At 38.4% G+C, this 27,104-nt stretch overlaps 1 protein-coding gene across 49 annotated transcripts in view; it reads right to left on the bottom strand.

The window, feature by feature from the left end:
* Nucleotides 1–27,104, bottom strand: part of rims2a (regulating synaptic membrane exocytosis 2a) — a 273,985-nt gene that overhangs the window by 81,354 nt on the left and 165,527 nt on the right. For 27 of the 49 annotated variants that reach the window (XM_037533989.1, XM_037533997.1, XM_037533992.1 and 24 more), the window contains 7 exons: nt 26,275–26,343; nt 21,628–21,766; nt 20,656–20,721; nt 17,027–17,134; nt 11,393–11,584; nt 7,490–7,599; nt 5,968–6,000 (listed from right to left, as the gene is read on the bottom strand). In XM_037533989.1, coding sequence (XP_037389886.1) covers nt 5,968–6,000; nt 7,490–7,599; nt 11,393–11,584; nt 17,027–17,134; nt 20,656–20,721; nt 21,628–21,766; nt 26,275–26,343 — 717 coding nt within the window. The remainder of the gene's footprint in view (nt 1–5,967; nt 6,001–7,489; nt 7,600–11,392; nt 11,585–17,026; nt 17,135–20,655; nt 20,722–21,627; nt 21,767–26,274; nt 26,344–27,104) is intronic. The other 22 variants (XM_037533990.1, XM_037533998.1, XM_037533996.1 and 19 more) reach the window with 7 other exon arrangements.

Genomic DNA, 27,104 nt, shown 5'->3' with positions numbered 1-27,104 from the left:
ATGGCTATTTTATTGTAGACATTGTGACCCCTGGTTCTTGTCACCACAACTGTAAAGACAATCAGACGTTTTCCTACATCAATGGACCATTTCACATCACATTTCTATGATTACATTCTTTGATTACATTCGACTGAATTATGCAGAAATGTATCTATGCAAAAATTGGTCTGATTTCTCTTTAAGGCCTTTTCTAAAATGAATTTGGATGCTTAGTCCACTTAAACTATGACATGGTATAATATACTCTGAAATGCATAATTTTGCTAATCAACGTTTGTGAATAAATGGTGAAATATCAAAATATCAGCACTGAACCGGAAAAGCTGATACAGAGTTAACTGAATATGCAGCAGTAGAGTCTCAGACAAACACATCTTAAAAAGTGTGGTCATGTGATGCTGGAAGAACACAGACGAACAGCAAACAGATGGAGGGACGGAGGAAGTGCAATCTGCTGGAAACTCCTCGCTATGCCAACATGGTGTGTTTGAGCGTAAGAGCGTGTGTGTGTGCGTATGTTTCTCCTACACCAAAATCACAGAGTGCTAGATGTTGGTAAGTGTGTGGGCGTGAACTGTGTGTACTGCCATGGTTCCCGAACCATGTGTCACAATTAGTGAAAATGAATTTTTTCCTGGCCCTGGTGGAGGTAAAATGCTCAGAAAAGATGGTAGGGCTTTCAGCCAAAAAAAAGCAAAAAAACTGAATACAAAACAGATTAAATTAATAGAAAAAAGAGATTAACTGCCGAAATCCCAGGGGCTGTATTACAGAAACTTCCTCTCTTTACAACTAAGATAAGATCGGACAGGGTTAAAATAAAATTTTCCATTCATATTACATATTGAATTCTAGCTTATAATAAATGTATGTCTTCTGAGACTAGGAAACCCTAAACTACTCATTCATAATCGATAATCAATTGGTTCGTCTATTGCCAAGCAACCTTCAACGCACGCACGGCTGAAATGTCAATACGTAATAAATAACGTAAAGAAACGCACGTGAAAAATGTCAAAACAAACCTGAAGTGAGATGACCGGGGACTGGAAGTTACTGTACCTCCTGCCTTTTAGCAGGGCGTGGCCACTCCCAGGTTCAGTTTCCTTTTACTAAGGCTTTACCTGGCCTGCCAGCCGCTCTGACATTAAACAGCCTCACATTCGCTGTCCCCACATTATTCATTGCCATCCCTGCAATATTTTATTTGGCACGTTTTCATCGACAAGAAGGAATGAGGAGAACACGACTGCAGTGAAGTTCAAACTGCTGTTTTTCAATGTAAATATATGCAACACTATTATGTTAGTCACAGTCAACTGTTCTACTGTCCATCACAGCTGCCTAAAACGTTAAAATTCTCTTATCAATATAACAGCTAATGTTACAGCAAACAAGAGCATATAATCGAAGTTCGGACAGTACTTAGGACATTTGGTCTAGTTAGGATTCTTCTATAATAACAAAAATTGAGATAAGGCTATGAACTTAGGAACTGTTATGACTACACAGAGTAGATTTGGGAGTTTCTGTAATGCGGCCTTTGTTCCATATCACTTCTATAATAGTTTCATAGCAGTTACCAAATAATTTCTGCTAGTTATATAGGCTGTTATAGTAGTTACTGGGGCTAGCATGAACTATTTGAATGCATGTTCATTATGCTTATATTCAGTTCTCTATTAGGTATTCCAAAGCTTCACCTGTCTCTTTTAAACCACAGAAACTGTAGCTTAAAGTGCACATTTCATTAGTAAAGGCCTTTAAAGAGCAGAGCTATTGTTAATACGTGTGCCGTACTTACTGCTGCTTTCCATGACAAATCAAAACAGTGAAGCAAGTAATTCAAACAAGCTAAAACTAAAACTGTGATGGTCATAAATATAAATGAATTCTATTTTATTCATTCGATGCTTTTGGCATCTACATGATGTATAACACCTGTATTTGAATGATGGTGCTGCAATCATGGCTCCTACAACACTATACAGTGCACAAGAGACTAGGCTTTAATTCAAAGTTGTCTACTGGATATATTCTGAACGGCAGTAAATTATGAAATGTAAATATTTTTGCAAGAAGAATGATTAAGAATGATTTCACAACCTAGTACTAGGGAATACCAAAGAGAATACAAAGCTTGTTAAATTCTGATCAAGTTAGCCCCACTAGTTACTGAATAATAAGCCCAGAGTTTGAAGGGTTAAACAGAAAATTGGGTGGAGACTCAGGAGGACAAACCTGCTTCTCCATCAAATGACTGTACAGGGGTGGAGTAATAAATAACAGGATCCTCCTCCTCTTCATCTGGGTGTTCAGAGACAGAATGCAATGGATGGTTATGATCACATCACAAAGCTCACATGGAGAGGGGTTATGGCAAATAATATGCAAATATGGTCAAATTAAATAACGTATGTAATGAAAAACTATTTTTCGCTAAGTTCACAAATCCAGGGAATACAATGTAAGATATAAAGTTCAATATAAGAACTTAAAGCTTAGTTCAAATGAAAGCACCTAGCTGAGAAATTACTAGGTGTGGCCTAATATTCTAATGAGCTTGACTGATCGACAACCCTCTGTCCAAGACTCCAGCCTGCTACACCACTGAAGCAGAACTAAACAATGTGGCAAGCATACAAGCTCAGATAATCAGGATTCATAGTGGTACCAACTCACAGATGGTGATGGTGAGAATAAGATAAGATTAAGTGACCCTTATTTGTCCCACAACAGGGAAATTTCACCTCCGCATTTAACCCATCCGTGAAGTGAAACACCAAATACACTCTAGTGAGCGCACACACACTAGGGGGCAGTGAGCACACTTGCCCAGAGTGGTGGGCAGCCCAATCTGCAGCACCCGGGGAGCAGTTGGGGGTAAGGTGTCTTGCGCAAGGACACCTCAGTCATGTGCTGTTGGCTCTGGGGGTCGGCTCTGGGGATCGAACCGGCGACCTTCCGGTCACGAGGCTGGTTCCCTAACCTCCAGCCCATGACTGCCACCAAATAAATGTTCTATGTTCAGCTTTCTGCTGCTAGTATACTTTTACTTGGCAGTTGCTTTCGTGTGTTGGTTGTTTTCACTCTGGTTTCATTAGATTTCATTCTGGTTTGCTTTCACTTTACTTCTCCTTATGAGTTTGCTTTCCCTTCCCCAGTTTACTTTTGCCTGCTAGTTTGCTTTTAATTGCTAGTTTGCTTTCACTCGCTGGTGGCTTTAACTCATTATTTTGCTTTCAGTCACTAATTTTGTGATCTCTTATGAACTTTTCTCTTTTCTTGTTACTTTTTTTGCTTTCACTTGATATTTTGCTGTCCCTTGCTCATTTGCTTTTGCTCGCTAGTTTGCTTTGCATTTATTGAAGTCAGTAAGATTGCTCCAGTGGGAGTTTATAGTTTTGTTGAAAGCTATGAGACCGTAACTACATACCAACCAAAGAACATCGGTCTTGTGACTCACAAGCCCAGACAAGCTCTATCTCGAGGAGAGAAACTCTATTAAAGTACATGCAGACATTATAAAGTTACAGATTCTTTACAAAAGATCAACATTTGGCTAATTATGAAGCTATAATGTTTGCATTGCCATAAGCTTGAAAATAGGATGTAATACACCAGCTATACACCAGCTACTCAACAAAAGAACTATAGTGTCAAAAATCTCTGCTTTTAGACTTTATAGGTGAACTGAACCCCATCTAGAGTACATTCGTAAAGTCACTCTTACAGACCAGACTGGAGTAGACTGTATTGACCAAATTCTGACCTCTTGCTGCTTTGTCAACTGCCTATTGACCACTAGTCAGCATATATTCAGCTGTTATTTCCTGTATTCACTAACACTGTATAACCATCTTGAAAGATTTTCATCCACAATAGTGACCTGTGCACAGAACAGCAGTCCATGCTATCCACTGTACATGCACTGTACATGCAGTAAGGGTGGATGCACATAGTGCCGAGGCTGCTAGTGCTGGCTGGCTGAACACTCACGTGCTTTGACAGTGATGAAAGGTTTTCTCTCAGGGATCTGACAGCCCCTAAGGCACTGAATCTCTCTCTCTCACCCCCCTCTCCACCCGCCGTCTCTCGGTCTTTCATACACAAGCACACAGCCACTCATTCACATTCTCATGCAAGACAGGTTTTTCCAATAGGTACAAAGCTAATTGTCTCAGAAAATGCAAGCTCGTCATTTTCGCCTGCTGTGCAGACCACGTTTCGAAGGACTGGCTCTAGGCAGTGCTTATGAGGCGGATGGACTGTTCAACAAATTCAATGAACGGCCCAGAGGGAAGTAATTTCAATAATGAGCAAAAAAAGAACTATAATTGCATTGTACTGAAACCCACATTAGGCTGGTAATCTATTGACACCAGCAAAAAAAAAGATGCACTTATATCGACCTTTATTTCTCATGAGAGCATCACAGTTTCTGTAATAAAAATAATCAATAAAAGCATTTAAAGGAATACTCCAGTATCTGCTGTATCTGTGGTACACAATCAATTACCACAAAAGACTTGTGTTGTATGTTGACTGGGTCAGATTGGTTACTCGACTCAGACTCAAGACTTATACAGTAAATGTACAAACACCTTAGTTTCAGTCTTTCAGATCTACTATGGTCATGTACATTATTGTGCAATGCTGCTCGCAGCAGCATCAGGTTCAACATGACTTTGAATAATAAGCCTTTCATACATCAGGTTAATAGACAGAACAAAGCACTATTTGCAGGAAATGTAGCGTCTAAAATAAAGACAAAACAACTTGAAACTGTAAGCTAGCATGTAGTTTGGATAGTAAGTATGCTAGCCAAAGTTGTATGCAAAGTTTTAGTAAGTTACAGATAACATTCCTTCAAACCTTGAGAAAACTACAACTGCATTAGTTACTGAGTGAGCTAGCTCATGTGCTATATAAACTACAGACTAAGCAACTGTTTCAAGGCGTGCTTCTTTAGTGTAGTGCTTTAGTTATGTCCTTCAGACTAAAGGCTTTTCTACAAGGAAAGGTTCGCTGTCTGAAGCTGTGAACCTCACAGGTTTTATTTAGGAATCACTTCTGTGAAATGCAATGCCTGCAGTTAACAATGGGAATAAACTAATATTCTGTACTAAAGACTTGAGACTCGACTTGGAATCACACCTCAGTGAACTGAGACGCCACTCTGACTGACATATATTGATTTGTGAACATCTCCAGTTACCACAGACACAAATTTCTCAGAAAAACATTATAATAGAAGTCAGTAGGCAGGTGGTTCAGCAGCTGCCTATTGGCTACTATAAGAAATGTAAGTACATGGAAAAGCCTCAAAATTATTATTCACAGTCATCAGCCATACCCCACAAATGCAGCACATAGAGATGAGGTTGAAAAATGCTGAAGTATTCCTTTAAGGCATTTTCTTTCTCAGGACAGTTTGTAGGTATTTGCATTTGGTTTTATCACAACATTGACATGGTCGCACACTTAAAAGAGAAACAACAAAGCAACACATCTACCTTCTGTCACAATCACCCACATTCATTATGGACTGCCTGCAATAGCCCTGGCTCCATTAAAGGCATACTTCTCCCAAAACAGTGATAAATAATGACCGAAAGCTAATGGGGCAGATGTCGTTACGCTCGCTTTAAGTTACTGTTAGCCATGCTACATTCCATTAATTGTGAGAGACATTAGCTCTATAGTTCAGTAGGCTCTATTAGCACATTAGCATGCTTATTAAATTATTCCTTGATACTTGTATCAATCTAAGAGAGCAAACATCGGCCCTTTGTACTTAGTACTGAACAGCTTTTTCTTCCAGGGTGAACAGCATCAGGGCAGCAAACTGAAAACTGACTTGCTCCTGCATGCAAAGCTAGGGCTCCCGGCTATTGCAGATGGGTTTAGCTCATAGCAGAACCTGAATCTGAGGGGCTAAACCCAGACAAGCAGGCTACAGACCTGGATACAGCTCGACTTCTTCCTGTCTGTCTTCTGGGAGAGAAACGAGAGGGAGGTCATGAAAAACAGATGCTCATGCACTGGCTGGTGCTAGACCATGCATGGCCCCACTGTAACCATGTGTGCCACCAGCAACACTCAAACAGCCTATGGTCAATGACGAATGAATGGGTTGACAGCAGTGTTGTGATCAAGTCCAGTGACTCAGTCCAGTCTGAATCAAGTCCCAAGTCACCAGTGGTCAATAAAAGGATAAAATACATTAAATGTACAATATTGTGCCAAAGTCAGACAAAAATGTGAAAGAGTGGAAACTGGAGTGAAAAAATGAATGAAAATACCTGGTACACCACCATAACTGTTACTATCAGATAAACAGCATTTAAAGCTTCCATCTCGGAGAGTCTTTTGCACAGTCTTGTGCAGTTTTAGTTAAGGATGGACAACACGATTAATACAACATTACACATGAATATCCACACTTTGTACTGTGAAATTCAGTTTTTCTGAAGTTTGCAAACAAGCTGGAACAGACGAAATGCACCAGCAACAAAAGCAAAAAGAAGCCATTTACAGTTGTTGTTAGAAGATGCACATAAACTGTAATGACAATGGCAATTCTATGCTTCATATGTTTGTCTACATTCAAGTAGTGACGTGCAATTAGATTTATTACTTATCTGAGAATTTAGAGAAGAATATAGAATCTAGGCTGATATTGACAACCTGCAGTTTTCTCAGTATTAATTATACAACTAGTTGAACCCAATATGACACACCTCCTGTTTAACTATACGACAGCAACAGAGACTGAGCTGACGAACACAAAACACAGTCATAGTTAAATCATGTAAAATATATCCAAACCTAACCTTTACCATGAGATTAATATAATACAAAAAATGTTTAGTATGATTAACTTTTAATGAATAACATGTTTTTCTTTTTCAACAACAAACATTAACCGAAACCGATACCCCCCAGTGCTTCAATATGTATATAATTTAAGTTTGTAATAACTGAAAATCTTCCTAAAATTGGCCACAAAGTGATCCTATCAGGCCCTGATATTGCTACCCACCCACCACAGAGAGCAAATTAATCGGCTTGTTTCTTTAAACTTTGAACATCATTAGCTACCTTTTATAACATCAAACCAAGTACAGGTCCAACATCAAGTCATGCACTTGTCAAGTCCAAATCACTGAAACTTTTCTATATAAAAGTACTGAAAGCACACAAAGGAAATTTCATAACAAAGTGCAGCAAGCATGCAGTGAAAATATGACCTATTCAAGGTTCTGATATTATTAAAGGTTCCCACCAAAACTCTGATCACCCGATACATTTTTCCAAAGCGTCACAAATAATATTTCAATGTAAACATAGTCCAACACATGCAACTGAAGGATAACTGTGATGGTAAAGAAGACAAAGAAAACAACCAGAACATCCCTCAGTAACACATCACTCCACCATCTTCTTGGAAAACAATGTAAATGTGAAATTGCAGATGACTTACTTCTTTCTAGTGTTCCCTTCGGAGGCAGCTGTGGTAGCTGCCGGCCTCTCCTGCTGTTCATGGGTGTGCTGGTGGGACTGGTTTGGACCGATCCGCTGCGGGGGTGCGCCCTGCCACACACAAACAGCACCTCATTACAGATGGAAGCTCCAGTGTATGTGAGGATGAGATACAGATGGCATAAGCAGAGATGCTAATCCCATTAGACACAGAAAACAAATTAATAAGAATAATAAAAGTGTTACTTCTTGGTCTTTCAACAAGCAACATTATTCCACTTTTCTGACTTTGATATTCTTTGAAATAGCCTGTCCAAAAAACTAGACCAAAACCAAGACCTGATACTAAAGGGCGGCATTCGTAAGGCTACATGACATCTTTGTTAGCCTTTTCTGACAACTGACTTAAATCTACATTAACATTTTTAAAGGCTTATTCCAACATCAGCTATCATAAAGACAGCTATACGCCATCTTAATTTACATCTTAATTCGTCTCATTTCAACTATTTTGATGCTTCATGGAATACACCTTTGTAAATGATTGTATAGGTATATGCAAAGTTGAAATGTACTTATGTAGCCATCATGTAGCTTTATGAATGCTGCCATAGATGTTACTCAATGTTCTGCTAGTATACATTAATATGCAGTATTCTTTAATAATCCGCACTGCTTTCCTTTTATTTGCTTTCAAGACTGAACCTTACAAACCGTATCCATGTTGTCTTCTAACTGGTTTATAAGCTGAAATACATCATAACATTTTCTATTTCTTTTCATCTACACTCTTAAAAATGGTTCTTAAAATGGTTCTTCAGACTGATGAATGTGTTGTTCATAGTTCTACATAGAACCTTTTTGAAAATGGTTCTATATAGCAGCAAAAAGGGTTTGCTATTATTAGGATATCAAGCTTGTAACAAAATAAGAGAAACTTTTTGGTGCTATACAGAACCATTTTCATAAAGACTCTATATAGAACCATGAACATCACATTCTCCATCAATCTGAAGAATAATTTATGTATAAGTCATGGTTCTAAATAGAACCACTGCCTTTACTAAATACTAATTCTATTTAACCATGGGTTTTAAAGTTATTAAGCTTACCATTATAATGGTTCTTAACCCTGGTGCTGGAGTACCACTGCCCTACATTTTGTAGTGCTCTAAGGTGCTTGTTTGGTGTGGATCTATGAAACTTTTCCCGAAGTTTGGACCATGACCTGCTGAAATCTGTGGGTCTAGGTCAGCTTCAAAGTAAACCTGAAAACCATATTTGTACATTGCCTCTCACCAAATCGGTGTCCAGCATCGAACATGTTTCTCCGTTCTTCTGTCCTGTTCTTCAGTGCGGTACTGTCCGTATAATCTGCCTGTTATAAAAATTGACTCTTCAAAAAACACATCCTTTACAGCGAAGAAACCTAAATATGGCATTTTCCTGCAAATTTTAGTGCACAATTTCTATTTCTTTGTTTAACACGTTGGAAAAAATAAAACATAAAAACAATTTTTGCACAGACTAAATTTTATGTTTTATTTTATTTCTCAGTTTTGTTAAATTCAGCAATTAAAAGGTAATTCTGCAATAAGATGTCCAGAAATGTGCTCTCTGTAGAGGATGTGCTAACTTATTTTGACTTCAATCAACAAAACTTTAAACTGGGGCACTGGGGACCTGGGGCAAAATTTGTATATGACTGTATGGGAGGGAGAGATCTTATAGGATGGGATTGTATATTTGGCATTAATGGAGGCAAGTAGCTCAGTGTTTGTTTCCCTACCAAATTCCTGACCAATAAGTGATTATAATTTGGAGTACATTAGCTGTTGCAACCCACTGAACCAAAAAAAAACCCCATAATGTCACAAAATCCAAAACCAAACTAACAAGATGTGAAAAGAGTCCACAATCTGTTCACCTCATTAAAGACTTGTTAATTAGTGCACTAGTTCCTCAACATGTGCAGGGCAGTGGAACTCCAGGCCCGCTAATAAGAACCATTTAGTTATTAGTAATAAACTAAAGCACTCTACTTGTCCTTCATCAGTGGCCCCAGAATGTTCTCAGTCCAGTAGAGACACTGAGGTTTTTCAAAAACCAAAACATCACTGCTGCATCTGATCCACTCGTACCAGCGCAACACACACTAACACACCACCACCACATCAGTCTTACTGCAGTGCGGATTCAAAGAAGTGTATGAAGTGGCCAGTCTGTGCATACATTAAACACTCATCAGTATATAAGGATACTAGGACTTGCTGTATGAGGACAATGAAGGGATTGAGAAGTGTCAGCTGAAAAATGGTTGCAGTAATCATTCACATATATGCTGGTTTACATATATAGATATTCTGAAAAGAAACAAGGCCATGCACAGCCTTTTTGATGCTGAGAGGATGTAGAGGCAGAGGCAACACAAACAGAAACTGCATGCTTCATGTTGGCAACCCTTTTTAACAAATGGTGTCTGCAAAACAGGGAGGAAAATGCCAAACCTTTGTAAAGTATTGAAGAGCCCTTGAAATTCATGCAAGTTTTCTCTATGACAAAAATAAATGTTTTTTTTTTAAAAATCACTTTTGTCGCACTGTGGTGAACAAAAATTATGCTACACACATGCTACAAAGCAAGCAAACATGCTTGCTCATTGAAATGACACATACAAGTGTAAATCTACTATTAAATGTGAGCAATTAAGTTATATTTAATTATTGAATAGCAATACTGGCTACTCTAACTGTGTGCTACTGCCAATGCAACCTAACTAGCACATTTGACAAAGCAGAACATTTGTAGTCTACCAATGATGCAACACAATGCCATTTAGTTTTTGACATAGAGAAAACAAGCTTAGACCCAGAGTCCCTAATATGGGCATGTTGCCGACTACTGAATGATGACAGGATTTCAGAGGTCTATATGTATACAGAGAAAGAAGTGTGCAGCTGATGTTGACAAGTGTAATTTTAACCCCTGCAAAAATACACAATACAGAATAAAAGTGACTTTAGTTTTTAAATAATAAGCTGTTTTTCCCAGTGACAGTTGACAATTAATTCAGTACATAAATGCACCTTAAAAATAAATTGGAAAACTTGAAAACATTGTGCAAAACATACTGCTTAACTAAATCAGGAATTAACTTACTCTAAGCATCAGGCTGCTTAAAAAATAACTTGGCTACATTTACTTCAGCATTAGCTTTGCAAGCAAGTAAAAAAGACAAGGATTCTGCACAATGTTTTCAAATAAACTTATTCTGCATCAACGTAAACTCTGAAATAGCATTAAAGAAGAGCATGCAAACAAAAATATAGAAGAGCTATGCAGGAAAAAAATTCAAGTCATCTATCAAATCAAACAAAAACAATACTGTCTGTAGTACTGCCTGTATAAAAAAAATTGTTTTGGCACAGCAAATTGTATCTCCCACTGTGTCGCTGCAAGAAAAGCTATGTTTAACCTCATTCTTCATTATGGAGGGAATAAATTGAATGAACCACTGAACACATCACAAACAGAATAGAAATAGAAAACGAAATAAAAAATGAGTCATACATTTGGTCATGTTAGTAAAGGAACGATCAATGGAAACTCAACACCATTATACTCAGCCTGAATATAAGTGGTGTGCTTTGATAATGAAAAACAAAACAAGTAGAAACTACAAGAAGAATGTTAGTATCTAGTGATACTACGGTGTAGAGTGGCTTGGCTGGTGCAAAAGTAAAAGCACTGCTGCAAAAAACGGAAAAGCACCGCTGTGGAACAGAAAAAAAGGGAGTGGCTGATTGGCTGACTGGGTGGGAGGAGCGAGGGGGGGGATGGTACGTGGTTATCAATTAGTTGGGGCAGCCGAGCAGGTGGAATTGGCTGCTCTGGTCTGGATCACCTCGTTAAGGCGGGGGAGGGTGGCGCAGAGTGTCCAGATGGCAGGGTGGGCATGGACGATCTCATGTGGTGGCCGTCTGGGGGTCGCTCCGTGGAGCGGGAGCGGGTGTACATGGCACGTTCCATAGCGGGCCGCTGGTCAGCCGAACGGGACCTGTGGTGAAATTCGTGCCTGTCCGGTGCACCGTAATTCCTGAAAGAACGTCATGGAGGAAGGGGAAACAGGTTGGTTGGAGCTCATTGTAAGCAGGGGTCATGGTAGAAGGAAGCATTAAAGGTGTGTTCTTTACACGAAGGAGGGAGCAAATGGAGCAAAATATATCAAAGATCCACAGTGTGGGTTTCTGGAATTGAATGGAACACTTCAGTCTTGGATATATTGAGGTGTTTTTGGTCCTCAAGTGCGCTTCTTGATAGTCTCTGCTAAAGGAGTATTCTAGTGTTTCTCTACTTGCCAGCTGCTTATAATAGAGGCCACTGGGCTTCACTTATAATTGCTAATCACTTACAAAAGAAGCCAAAGAGCAGTTACTAAATGCAACTGACTGATTTGTATTATAAGAAACTTTAGAGTCAACAGAACAGAGTCAGAATCACGTGTAGCGCTAGTGGGATTAGGACAAAAGTTTGGCCACTGTGGGGGAATGTCAAATGTAGCATGCTTTAGATGTCCTGGGACAAGGGCTGAACGATTAATCACTTTTTTATTGAAATCATAGTTTTAAAGAGTTTTCAAATCGCAAGAACTGCAAGTCAAAAAAGTGAACATAATAAAACAGCCCTGGACCTTAATTTATACATCATAATTGCAATTTAAATTCCAGTGGCAAACAGAATGGTCAGAAAAATCACAATTAGATATTTTCCCCAAATCATTCAGCTCTACTAGGGGTCTTATTCACATACCACATTAGGAGTAAAAAAGCTGATTGAGAGCCATTTTTTTTACCATGACTGAGATAAATAAAGAAGAATCAGCTCTGAGATCAGTCACAAAACAAGAGTAAAAGTGCAAGTAGTTTTTTTATAATTAACGACTGAATGCTTGCGTAATTTTTGATCACATTTTTTTGTCTGAATACTGAAATGTCACACACAATTTTCTCAACAATGATTTCAATGTGTAGCTTGACAGCAGGACAAAAAAAAGATGAAAAATGCTTTTCGCTCCACATTGTGAGATTCCGATTGGCCAGCACTTGGCACTTTGCACACTGCCACCATAACAGCCACAAGTATAGCTCCCCCATCAAATGTTTTAGCATCCCTGTAAAAAATAAAGTCTGGGCCACCCTTGGACACTGGTATTGTCCAGGGTAATTAATCATACACTACAGATGTGGCAGATCAAGATCAGATCAGAAATATTCCTTTAGCACATACGTTTCACATCTGATGTTTTTTTTTAAGTTAATAATGAATGAAAGCTAGTAGGAGCCAGCCAGCACAATGCTAATGAGATCATGCTAGTTGGTCCCCACTAACTTGAACTCACTGCCATGTTAATTTGGTTTTGGTGAAGTATTCTTTTATATCACTGTTGGCAAATGAGGTACATTCTGAATTATGAAAGCAGTCTAAACTGTGTTTTTACACTTTCAAAATGCTGGTCTCTTGTATTTCGGTTGAGTTTGGCACCAGATCGTTCCATCCAGGTGTGATAAATCAGGTCAGTGAGTAGACGCTAACCCTATTCAACACTAGAGAAAGAAATGTGAAAACTACCAAGCAAAAACACAAGGAAACACAAATACAAAATAGTACTATAAGCGTAGTATAAGAGGTAGATTTTATAAAACAAAATCCCATCATTGAATAACATTTAAAAGTACAGGAACTTAAACTAACTTCATCACTTAAGATCACATGTACACATAACACTAAAAACTGGAACTGAAATACAAAAAGACAATGAATTCAAAGTGTATGAAAAGTTGTCCGGCAACAGGTTGTCCATCTGTTAAGTAAAAAAAACAATGTGGAATAAATCACAGTTAATAAATGTGTAATCCTAAAGGGAAAGGGAACACTCTTTAAGCTTTGAAGGGACCTAATCATATCTTCTCCTAAAATGACTATGCCCACAGTCCTACATCACTAGCATCACAATCCTAGTTTAATGCAGGAAACAGGAAAATTACCTCAGTCTTTATCTACCAGAATCCAGCAGGAAAGAATGACAAAACTCAAAAAAGTTACTTTCTAATGTCTATGTAAAAAATAATACAATAGCCACAATTACTATTAGCACAACATTATCTAACACTAACTTCAATTATATTAGAAAAGGGGCTGTTTAGTTGAATGAAACCCACTAACATCAGTTTAGACATTTTTCCTAGCCTTTAGAATATCTACCAACTAGCTATTATCTAGCAATTCCCTTATCTGAGGTAGAAAATATGCTGGCTAGCTCTGTAATTAGCTAACAAGTGCATCGACCCGCAATATGACAACATTTATCGTTATCATAGTATATTATGTCACAATATTATTCTGTGAGTATATCATATGTATCGCCAGTACGTAAAAAGCATGGACCAGCTTCATATTTCATTACAAAGAGGCTATAATTACTGAGGTTCCATTAGAAATACAGCAGTGCAGGATGTCAAATGTTGAATACAAGTCACTATATTCTTTGTTTTTGATTATTTTCTATCTGTTACACTTCTTTTTTGTCTGCTCAAACTTGCCAGATGTCAGAAAAAATAGATGTTGTGGCATTCTGTGTATCACAAAAGTACTTGAAGTATTGTGATATTATATTTTTGCAATATCATCCATGTTTGAATTTACAAACATGACAGATGAATAAAATTGTCACAGACAGTCACAGACGTGATTTCAGCGTTGATTCCACAGGTATCACTGGGTAACACCAGGTTTAAAATGTGAACAATAATTTCTGGGGAATTTTGATATTGAACTCTGCATTTATGTCAACTTCATCCCTCACCCTTCAAAGTGGTCACCTGAGCCGATACATTAATGGAATAGCCCTCGAGATGGCTTTAGGGACTGCCTCAAGGTGTAATAGCAGGGGCACGTTAACAAGAGTGAAACCAGGAGGCATATTGAAACAGGGTTTCTCACCCTCATCCCTCTTCTTTTGCTCCATCTTTTCTCTACACATGTATCATTTCTTTATTTATTTTCTCCCCTAGGAAGTTACTGTATCCTGACAGCAGTACAGTACAGGAGTTGTAATATTTACTCCAGGCTTAGAAAGCTCTTCACGACAAGCCCTATACTATCCAGCTGAGAGTGGGCCCACCACTCAGAAAAGATGTGCAGTTTTTGACAGTTTAATTCACTGGTGGCCCTGCGTTTCTGATGACACATCAAGTTCCACTTGCAGGAAAACGCAACGCTCAACGTTTCTGACTGACAGCCAGATGGCGGTGAGAGCAGAGATAGAAGGAGAGTAGAGAACGAAAAAGAGAGAAAGAGAGAGAGGGTGAGAATACAAGATACATCCTGTGTTCCACGTTTGGATGGCCAGTGTCCACTTAGCACAGTTAACACTGCAGTAACATAGAATTGACCAGAAACACATTAAGGCTGCACAATACATCTGTTAACTGTTATCCCAAAGTTGGCTTCTTCACAAAAGGCTGAAATATACAAATAAGTATTTTAATAAAACACAAATATTTTTATGAGCATCGTGAACAAGAAGTTCTCAGTGAATCAAGAGATTCTTGATCCAACAAAAGCTAATAAGTTTACTAAAATGATGCAGGCCAATGTTTTACCACATCACTGCAACTGGTTTCAAAATACTGTGATATATAAACTGCAATTGCAATGTGTCCTAATATGATCACAACATGGTATGTTGTACATATTGTGCAGCCTTAAAACTTGTTGACCATTTCTGACCACTGACAAAGTCACTGATGGCAAAACAGATGGGAGTCTCCACGCAGGTCATCAGTAAGAACTGAAGACATTCTTGTAGCCGTCAGCTGCATAAATCCACTTGATCCACTGAAGAGCATACAGAGCTCAATAAATCACTCTCAGGATTTACATTGGGAGTCAGACGTACTGGGTGGTGGGTGAACAGCCAGAACAGACACAGAGACAGTGGCGTAACTTGGATCTTATAAACTGTAGTGCAAAAAATAAATAGGCACCCTATTGTTAATTTAATTTTGAGCCATAATGGCCATTATGCATGTACAAGTTATCAAAGTCTACAACCTATCAAAGAATAAAATCAAAGCTATCAGCATTTAACTGGTCCACACTTCTCCCTCTCACTTTTGTGCACCTTACTGCCACTTTAACTCATCCTCCCAGGATTAAAACCATGAGTTACAGCTGTGTCTTCCCAACAAAAGTTGTTCATAAAGGAGTCATTGACATTATGTTCCCCATCAAAGAGACACTAACGTTCACACTAGCCACCCAAAATCCAACACATTTCTTTCTGATGTGCATCTAAAAGAGCCAAAGGAGATATTTCTGAGCAGATCAGATATAAGATATGAATCTGCATAAGGGAGGGCAAAGCCAAAGTGAAACAACAAGAGTTTGAAGAATCCTGGCAGACCACCAAAACTGGCATTCTCAGATAAACTAGGATAAAATCAAGCTCCACTCTTGCTTCAGAGCAGAAAAAAATCCACAGGTGTTTCTGTCCTTCCTTCCACTTTGAAAACACAACTCAGCACTATGAGTCTGAAAGAATGTGCAGCTATCAAGAAGCCCTTATTGAGAAAATAAAATGGATGAAATTACAAATCAAAGACAAATCTGCTGGTATTCAGATCTCAACATCAAAGTATTGAGTCCAGACCTCAACATCACTGAATGAGTTTCAGATTACTTGAATCGTGAGAAGCAGAAAATGCAACCAGATGCTTTTAAGACTGAACTTTGGAGGTGTGAAAAATATCACAGTGGGTTTCTTTGAAAAAACTAAAAGCAAGTCTCCTAAAAATAATAACAGCAGTGATAAAGGTAAGGGGTGCATACATTATATACTAAAACATTTGAAATTGTTTTAAATGTTGAGGTTTGAGAGTAATTTTACTAAACATATTTTCTGCTTCTGATGATGAAAACTAATGGGTGTTTTTACTGTAAACTGCACGATGAAAGAGTGCCCTCTGACTTTTGGACAGTAATGTTCGTCTCTGCCAGGTTGGTGTTCTAAAGTATGGTAATGGTTTGAGTAATTACATCAACACAGCTCCCCATGAGTCATGAGCGCAAAACTGCATTAGGGATGTAGCGATGTAAGGGGTCCAGTAAAGACATTAAGGGTCCCAGTCACCATAGGCCCCTTTACTATGGGCTCCAGTGTGATTCCCACTTTGCACTGCTGGTAGTTACGCCACTGCACACAGACATACATTTACAATACAACTGTCTAAACGCAGGATTGGCACACAAAAACATTACATCAAAATGTGGAACTGTCAGCGAAAAGCAGCAGCTCAGCTACTGATTTTAGCATGAAAGTTGAGTTCCGCTCCTGAAGGAGCACAGACGACGCTGGATGTTAGCTAACATGCTATTCAAAGTATGCTGCCATCCAGCATGAACATTTACAAACAAATGCTGGTGGCAACTGGGACGGAACATCGAAATGGCCGACACACAGAGACTTCAGTGTGGGTACCTCTCCATGTCATTGTAGGCTCCTTCAGAATAGGCCCGGGCCATCCTAGTGGAGCGCAGTAACCTGACCGCTTCTTCTCGATTGATGGGGTACACACAACTGCCTCGGCTGTCGAAGAGAGGGTGAGGTAAGACTCTGAGGCCTGACCAGAGCCTGTTTAGGGGAGCCTTCTCCTTTCCTATTCATAGCAACAACACTAGAGGGTGCACGCGAGAGTCCTCAATGAATGGGAGTGAATGGAACCAAATGGCTAAAATGTAAACTGTTTCCAGCCATTCAAGTAGAAACTTTGATTTTGTTTGGGAGCAGAAGGATATTAAAAAAAAAAAAAAAAAAAAAAACAGTAAAAATGTATCAGTCACTTCTATAGGAAATTTCTGATTCATTGTTAAAGTGTAAAGAAAGCCATACAGCGTGGTTTCTCTGCTTTAGAAAAACTTGCTACACAAATTCTCAGAATTGTATACAGGATGGTTTTTTTTTTTTTAAGATTAACCACTTTTTTACAAGTAAATGTAATACCTAATATGTACTGTGCAGAACTCATATAGGTTCTCTGGTTATTATGGATAGAAAATACAACGTCTAGGGAAGAGTTTATGATGAAATGTTCTAATAAACAGCAACTTAATTATTTAATAGTTATTTATGTAATAGTTAATGCTTGCTAGCATATGCATCAATAGAACCATTTGAATTATTAACCATTTACATGCAAATAACAAATACTATTCTGAATCCTAGAAGTCTAATTATTAATTCAAAAAGCTTTTTGTAGTGATTTAGTTATCAAAAATCAAAATAATTCAAATATTAAGAATTTACTTAGTTACATGAAACTTATTAAATACGGATGAATCTATATCTTGTTTTAAATGAATGAGTAGATATTTACTATCTTACAATGTAACTTTTTTTAATCAGTATTAAGTGGTTAACAGGAATGCTTATTACTCTTACTAGACTTAAATAATTCATTCATGAAACATCCCTTAATTATTTGTATTTCCTAAAATAAAGAGTTCTTAATTAACATGACAGCTTTTAATAATGCACAACTAAAAATTATGTATTATTACCTATTAATAAGCTATTACATAATGAAAAGCTATTTTTAGAAGAATGTTATTATCGCATGTTAACTGCTTCTCTCCCATATACCATTTCAAATCAAACCACTCGGAATGACTGTTTACATCTCAAAGACATAACTATTGACAGAACTATGAAAATAACTTGCCTAAATTCCTCTTTAACATTTAAAAACAAACACTCCTTAGGCAACTTAGGCCCCTGTTCGTTTCATTTGGACTCTCTTGTGAGTGCTCTCTAGAGTCTAATCAGTCCAGAAGAGGTAACTCAAGGAGATTTTTCTCTACTACACATTCTAAGACATATATAGATACATACAGGGCATTACTTGGGCACATTTCCTGTAATTTTACGATATTGTCACAATTAGAAATTAAATTCAAAGATTTATTCCCCTAATAGCTCACTCAAGCTATAGTATGGTTTATGGGATTCATATATCATATACACATAACATACAGGAGAGTGCCAGATCTCTGCTGGACAACTTTTCATACATACAACCCTTCAGGAAGGGTTGCAACATACTATAGGCTGAGTTTCTATACAGCACAATATAGTATGCTGGATACTCAAGCAAGAAATACTTGAGGAGCTGTTGGTGAAGTACTGTATTTTTTTTATATTCTTTAACACTGTCACACATATCACTACTAATTAAGACACTGGAGATGAAATAATGTTTGAGATGAGAAAGAAGGTTCTCAATGAAGTTTCTAATGACATTCTGTAGAAATAACAAGTATAATGCATTAGAAATGAGAGAGGCTATACAGTAGCTCACCATTTAACTACACCAAAATACACACTGGGAATTACTGTGTATATATTTTTCACTTCACTGATAAATATATACAGCTGCACAACTGTACTAATGTCATGTGGATAGAGCATGATGTGAATATGAGGAGATGGGATTTAGCATGTTTCTGAATGCTTCTTTATTTATCTGTCTTTTGAAATGTCTCTTCATTAGAGCGCTCATATAATACAGTGTGCTGAACTGTTGGCCACTGCTGCAGAGACAATAGCAAATTGCAAGCAATATGCCATTATCTGAAAGGGCTAGCATCAGTGGTCAAGACAAGCAGTCGCAGGGGTTTCTCAAAGCCAGGGTTCTGATGCTAAATGATTTCAAATGATCTATTTCCATCTTCCATGTTAACCCTTAGAAACAGCAGTTATCATAAAAGATATGAAGTCATGTTGTAATATTCTATATTTCTAGTTAGTTAAGTATTTCTTACTGGAATTCTATGGAAGGTGAAGATCATTAAGCTTGAATTTGTACCACAACTGTGTTTGTAAGTACAAGAGTATTAGGCAAAGTATTTTATTTTTTCTCATTTCTTGACATTGAAATAAATGAAAGAAATCAGAAGCGCAGACTTGAAACTGTTGATTCATAATCAAATACAAATGTAACTAAATAAGTAATTACATAATTGACTGTTTACAAAACTCGTCTCTGTTAGTTACTTTTTTCATGTCCACCAAACTTTTAGCACAGGCTAGTTCATTCGCACAAAGGAAAATCTAGACACACACAGAGCAGTGCTTTATAAATAGTATAGCATATGACTGTAGGGCAATTTATTTGAAAAAAGAGCATTATTACATTATTACCCCCTTAAAATCTCAGGCTTATTACATACTAAGGCTTAGACTTCAGTGCAAATTCTTTGATTGACTGAGCTATACTTACAGAAACGTGTAATAAATCTTTGGACCCACCGGGCCATTTAAGGGGTTTAAAGGATAGTATATAGTACAGCACACAAATGTAGGAAAATTACTCAAAAAAACTTTGGAAACCATGGTTCCATTAATCAAACCAGGAATTATTTTAGCTACTGGCTGTTAAATCATAGCTTTATAAATCTAATAATAAGGACATGTGAGTGACCAAAGCTACGCATTCAGATGAGCTAATGCTAGTGTTAACCCTAAAGCTAACACTTGGAGGTAGTCAGTAGAGAGTCATAAACTGAAGAGAACACGTCGACTTGTAAATGAGGCCTCTTATCAAACTTTAATTAAATGTTTTAACTGCTAACATGAGCACTGTTTAGTCTTGTTTAATATCTTACATACTGACAGGTTTGTTAAGAAAAGCTACCCTAAATTGTCACACTGTTCGGTAAGTGCAAGTAATAATGTTATTATTATTGCTGGTAAAAATTCCACCCTCCTGATCAGGATAGCATTTGTAAAGCATTATCATCAGTAACATTATTCCAAATCACTTACTCTAGTCATTCTTACAAATGTACTACTACTGCCATTCTCACTGCAGGTTTGCTCCAAGGAGCTCTGTTTTAGGGAGAGGAAGATGCACTTAGAGACGGTTGTGACTGGCTGAGAGGCATGTCAATCATTACTTTGAAAACAGTCAATTGGATTTAAATAGTATAGCAAAACTTTACACTTCTAAGGGTTAAACCATGACTGAGTATGTGATGAAAATTTGATTTCATTTCACCTCGAGGAACCCATATTGATAGGTAGGGCAGACAGACATGGGGGAAAAGATCTACCTGAGCTCCTTCAGCTGATGGTCAACAGGCTGACTGTGTCTGGTTCGAGGTAGGGTGAGAAAATGACTGTAGGCGGATGGAGAGAACAGAGGGCAGAGGAGGAGAGCAAGGTGAGAGAGAGATGGAATTTGGAGGTAGAGATGGGAAAATGGGCCCACCCCATCCAGGAGGTGGGATGGAGAGCCAGTAAGTGGTCCAACCGGAGACCAGTGGGTGATAGTAGTCCACTAAAGTCCACTGATCAGCAGTCAAATCCCCAAATCACACAAGCCACTTCAGAGGGAAGGATTTGTATTTTTCCCATACTGAAAACTCCATGCAATATAATGCGTTATAAGTATATGTATACATGCAAATACGCAAATTACAGTAACAGTAGAACATTCATTGTAAATCCCAGTAAAATTGGGGAATGAGTGATATACCATATTTTACAAAGGAAGAAAAATCATCAGCATCAACACAGTTTTACAACAAAAACACAGTGCAAGAAAACAAACCATCTTAAAAAAGAAATAAAAAAATGTATAAAAAATACAATAATCTCAGGCGCATGCTTTTGTCTCTCTATATAAATAGTGCACTCTGATCACATTTACATTACTACAACATTTACAGAATCCCATTCATACTACTGTATCTGCTCTTTTAGGGGTCAAAGCAGTCTTTGGCTTTTTTTAAAGGCTGATTTGCAGAGGAAGATCAGAGAAGGTTACGTAGTTTTTGGCACTCGTCAGAAATTTAATATGGAACATGGTGTTTGCCAAAGGACTGCTTCAACCAAAAATGCTACAGCAACAGTGAATGAAAGCTATTCAGAACTCATGCTAGAAGGTCTTGTATGATCTCTTTCCAAACTAATGTTAACTGCTTCATTCTTTTTGCGTGATGTATTTTGGGACGAGCAGTTCTTTATAGTAAAGAGCAAAGCAAAGAAAGAGAAAGATGAAGGGGAGAAGAAAATAACCATACCTCTGAGGAGGGGGAACGCTAGGTGACCGTGAGCGCATTCGGTTTATATCCGCCGACCGCGAGCAGTGATTGGACGACAAGACCTGCTCTGGCACAGAAAGAGTGGAGCTCTGAAGGTCCCGTCCATTTTGTCTGTAATCTGCAGGGAAAATATGCAGTAATATGGTCAGTGACAACATCAGTGACATCAACTTTAAAACATGACTAAAAACTTTCAAGTGTTTCGTGAACTGTTCTTGCTCCTGTCTAATGTAAACAACTGCTCTAACTTTTGCAAAATTTAAAGCTGACCAGTCGTGCCTTCAGACTTCAAATTTAAGACGCTCTGCATAAACATTCAGAACACAAATCATGACATTCTGTGGTGTAGATCTAGAAATATTTAACTCTTTTATTCCTATAAAGCTTGATTTCTACATCTCCCAGTTTGAGTCGGTGGGGGGTGTGGCTATATCAGCACTATACACGCAAGGCAACTCCTCCTCATCTACCGTCAGTCAGCTAGCATTGTAGCTTCAGTAAGGATCTGTATTTTATGTGGAATTAAAAACGCATTAATAGGGATATTTTACTTTTCTGTGGTATTTGTTACCTTACAAACCCAAAATCACAGACATGACCCATAAAAACACTGTGACACAGCCTAACGTAACGGATAAGACAGTAGCATAATGTAGTCTACTTACTTATATTTACTATATATTATTGGCCAAAGCTAACCAATATATTTGGCCTTACCGTGGCTAGCTTTAAACAACAATGTGATGTCAGTAACTCATAGTCTTCACGCTTTTTTGTCATGAGACTAACTCCACAGGTAAACCATTAACTAACAAACACATTAATAGACTTTAGCTTGATTAATAGACTTTACCTAGATTTTTTTCAAACCTGGCAAACCTGACGCAGGACCTTCTGGCATTAAAAAAATTGTCAAATGAGACTGTCCTGAAATAGTTCAGCAAATGACAGCAGCAACTCTAGGCCTCTAAGAATTAAGAGACTTTTTGTTAACAAACTCCTACATTAGTGATTCCATAAATGGTCAGACTTCGATGTAAATCACCAAACAGGCCTTTCGCCTTCAATCAGAAAACAGCTTTTGCAACCCAAACCATAATAATGGCTGTGAGAGCGATGTGCGCACTCAGATGGAAGGAGTTCATTATCCAGCCATCAGCCACGCTGCACTGCCATGGCTAAGGTCAATGCCTAGCATGATTGAATTTGACTGCTATCCAATGGAGTGCATCACACATTAAATAGGCAAGGATATAACCGTGGATTTAAAAATACATTTTGGAGGGGAGATATTGCCTGCTTTGGCAGTTTTAACTTCGTCTTGCTTCGTTTTCAGTTTTGTGTGAACATTGCTGACTTAATCTTTTCATGTCAAGTGATAAATTCATACTGAAACAGCAAACATGCATTGATTCTGAAATGCCAAACCTAACAAGGGTTTAATACTGGGAGTTACAATTAAGATGCAGATAGAAACAAAAAGAATAACATGCATACAATGCTAGTTTGAAGTCATTATGATGCCAATGAAGTAATTCAGACCAATATTATATGCTAATGGTAGTGTGGTCAACACACAAATATACACAGCCCTGTTCTTCCACAGTGTCAATACTGTAGAACCAACATTGTTATGTGGTATTTATGTGGTACTATGGAGTTCTGAGCACTGGTATTATGATTATGTGACTAAAATGAACCTATTTCTAACTTACTGGCTTAATTAAGTCAATCAAATTTCTTTTTACGTATTCCTTGCTTGGCATGAAATTAATACTAAAATACCTTTTTTGATGAAACACTAAAGCCTTTAGGCTAAGAGAATGAACTTTTACAAACAAGGAATGCCACCAATCTGACATCAAGAACCATCCTGACCTTAATAACTAGATGTTTGGAGCAGCTGCCTCCTGTTTTTAAGAGACTGCTGTTAAAGACAATACAGTTTATTCAGAAAAACTGTGAAAAGGTTCATGTCTGTGCAACAATTTACCACACAATTCCTTATAGTCATATTTTTAAAAATGCTTCTCAAACTCCCGTAAGCATTATTAGCTAGACAGGTAGGTGAGAACATTAGGCAAAAGTCAGTTGGCAAAACGGCAGACTAAACATCAAAGTTATGCAAGGGTGTCAAAATCAGTGAAACCCACGTACATGCAGACCTACCTGCATGAACACTTGCTTGATTTAACTACTGTGATAACTGTATCTGGCTGTGCAAACCTGGAGAGACAGCTACAGTATTGTTCGAAGCTCTTAGGTACTATCTTGGCAATAAGTGTGTTTTTTCCAGTAAAAACCCAATTCAACTTGACCCTGCATTTACACCAGCAGCAGCGTGACGCAACAAAATGATGGAGGTCATTTTTAATAGAGCTGGCGATTTCCTGGCGACGTGAAGTGGGCGGTGTTGATGAAGCAACAAAGTTGGGCAGAGAGGAGCAAAGCAAGGTGACAATTACCAATAGGAATTGAGCACTGAGCACCATAGTACGCTCTTTATCTCCGCCACTGTGAAACGGTACACTCCATATAATGGTAGTGGTGCTTTCACTTGAGATAGACAGTTATCGCAAAGACCAAATACCATTTTCCTCACAAACTAACTGCACAGACACAGGGATTCAATAGAAACAAGCACACAAGTGATTTCTCATGAGGATTTTTATTTGTAGTGGGAATGCATCTGATTTGTGCCTGGCGTAAGTGAAATCATGGCAACCATCGATAAGCGACTAGTGATTTGGGCGCCAAAGTGGCTGGTGTGAATGCAGGGTAAGAATAAAAGCAAACAGACCTTAACGCAGAAAAAAATAACAAGATTGCAAGAAATCTAACAGAAGAACAAATAATCTCTGCCTTTTCTGAGGAGAGGTTTGGAATACAATGGCATAAGCAAAAAACACAAAATCATCTCTAAAGATCTTGTGACTGTGACATGCCTTGCAATAAGATAACCTAATGATCCCTTAATATGTCATAAAATGGACTTGTACTCTTTTTAGTGCCTTAATTCAACCAAAAAGGCTGTAGCAAATATGATACTGATAAACAAACTGTCTATATTGTTTATCCCTACAAAAATCTGACTCTGATGTTGTAATGTCCTCATAAAGCTAGGAGACTGTACTGGAACAACACTGTACCTACAAATCAATATTAAAAGTCTTTTCATTGTATCAGCCTACTTGGCTCTAAAAGCTCTCTCTCTTTTCACCCACACACAACCCCTCCCCCCTTCTGAATGACCTCAGACTGCCTCAGTGCAGTGCAGCAGACCTGGCCGAATTCAGCAGAGCTGAAAACAACCACAGCAACACAGAGAGGAAAAAAGCAGCAATCTATAATTCCTCTGAATGGTAATCATCTCTTGCAGGAGGAAGCGCAGAGTCAGCACTTTTACACAGGAGGCTGGAGAGAGAGCCAGCAACACAGGAGGGAGGGGGCAGAGAGAGAGAGAGAAAGAGAGAGAGAGAGAGAGAGAGAGAGAGACAGACATACAGAGAGACAGAACAGAGAAAAAGAGAGAAAGCACAGAGAAATGGAGAGAAAGCAAGGAGAGAAAGACAGGGGCAGAGAAAAAATGAGGTAGGGAGAGAAAGGTGGGAAGGCAGAGAGGGAGGAATAGAAAAAGACAAAGCGAGGGAGAAAAAGAGACTGGGGCAGAGAGAGAAATAGCAAAGGGGCAGAGAGAGAAAGACGGGGCAGAGACAGAGAGAAAAGGGGGGAGACAAAGAGTGAGAGAGAAAGCAAAAAGGGAGAGAAAGGGAATGAGTGAGGATATTGAGAGCGGAGAGGGAGAAAGTAGAGGACAAGAAGGGAGGGAGAGAAAAAGGACAGAGAGAAAGGGAAGGAGAAAGACTGAAGGGGAGACTCAGAAACAGCAGAACGGGAGAGATGTTTAGTGAGAGAAAGAAAGACGACCAGAGAGAGGACATCCCACCCTTAAGAAACTAGTAAGGAATGGATCGGAATTTTCAGAAGCTGTATGCATGAGGGGAGTTTCCTCGTTCACCTCTCTGACAGTAACTCCTGCTCTGAAGATGTTTGTGGCAAGATGAAAAAGGGAGGCCTATAAAAGATCCAACGCTGTAAAGAGATAAACTTCAACACAACACTAACACTAAAAATCCTCTCTATGGCACAAATGATCAAAAAAATCCCAATCTAAAGAGAAGTTAGGCTTCTACTAAGAGGTAGTTGAGTTTGAGAAATGGTGTGCAATACACTAATGTCTAATTGTGGCCCAAAGCCATCAAGAACTGGCAATTGTATTTTTGGACTGGGGGTGTCATTAGTCGGAGGCAGATAATTTATATCATCTATAAAAAGGACAAAAATACACTGCAAATGTAAAATTTGCAGTAGCAGCTGACTTGACACCTGAATTTTGCCTGCACAGTTCTTCACTGAACTTGTCTTAACTGATCACGTACATTTGGTGAAAAGAGAAAACTGTGTGATTTTTGAGTGCACAATGAACAAACCGGCAGAGAAAAAAGCTGAAGTCTGCATAGGAGCTAATACATACTGGTGATATACATACTAACATGAGCCCTCATAGCCTGTGTGTGAACGCAAATAATCATCAGCTTTGCTGGATTATGATATGAATGCAGTTACCTGACACGACTCCAACACCGTCCTCACAGTCATAGTCAGAGATCTCACTGTCACTAATCCTATGAGATCCTGCAGGGGGAAAGGAAAAGAGAAAACAGAGGGGTTATTACAAGCCAGGGACACTGCCTGGAGCCCTAAGATTACATCGTATACCATTAATGCTTGTTACTGTTTATTACTGTCTGTAGGCCTGATCTAGACCTGTTAACGATTTAGACAAAATTCAACTTCAGTATTAAGTGTTATGTGTGCGTGTACACTGGCGTTCCACAGCAGTGGCTGGAACACTCACTACTGAGTTCCAAACTGCCTTTGGAAGGAACGTGAGTACAAGAACTTTGTCTGCAGTCTCATGATTTAGGTGTCCATTACAACCACAGTGAACACAAGCCCAAGATCATGTGCAATGCCAAGTGCTGGCTGAACAAGCGCAAAGCACACCAAAACTAGACTCTGGAGCAGTGGAATGCCTCATCATCTGGCAGTCTGACAGGTAAAACTGGGTTTGGTGGATGCACGTCAACACTATGTGATCCAAAGTTCCAAAAGCAAAGTTTGGTGGAGGGGGAATAATAGTCTAAGACTTACACCCCTTAGTTCTAGTGAAAGCAATACTCAGGTGTCCACACTCTTTTGTATATTATTTAAAAGGCTGATTCCAAACTTATGTTTGGTAGTGTGCTTATGAGGCTTCTTTAGTGGCTCCAAAAAGTATTTAGAAACTTTTACCACTGGTAAACTTTAATGAGGGTCTCTAAGTTTATTCATTAAATTTTACAAACATTTTGTGGTTGTTTTTTCTTACAATGCCGTTGCTGAGCTTGTGTCAC

This window comes from Pygocentrus nattereri, chromosome 24, assembly GCF_015220715.1.
Source record: "Pygocentrus nattereri isolate fPygNat1 chromosome 24, fPygNat1.pri, whole genome shotgun sequence".
Lineage (NCBI taxonomy): Eukaryota > Metazoa > Chordata > Actinopteri > Characiformes > Serrasalmidae > Pygocentrus > Pygocentrus nattereri.
This window is presented reverse-complemented; position numbering and strand designations above follow the sequence as displayed.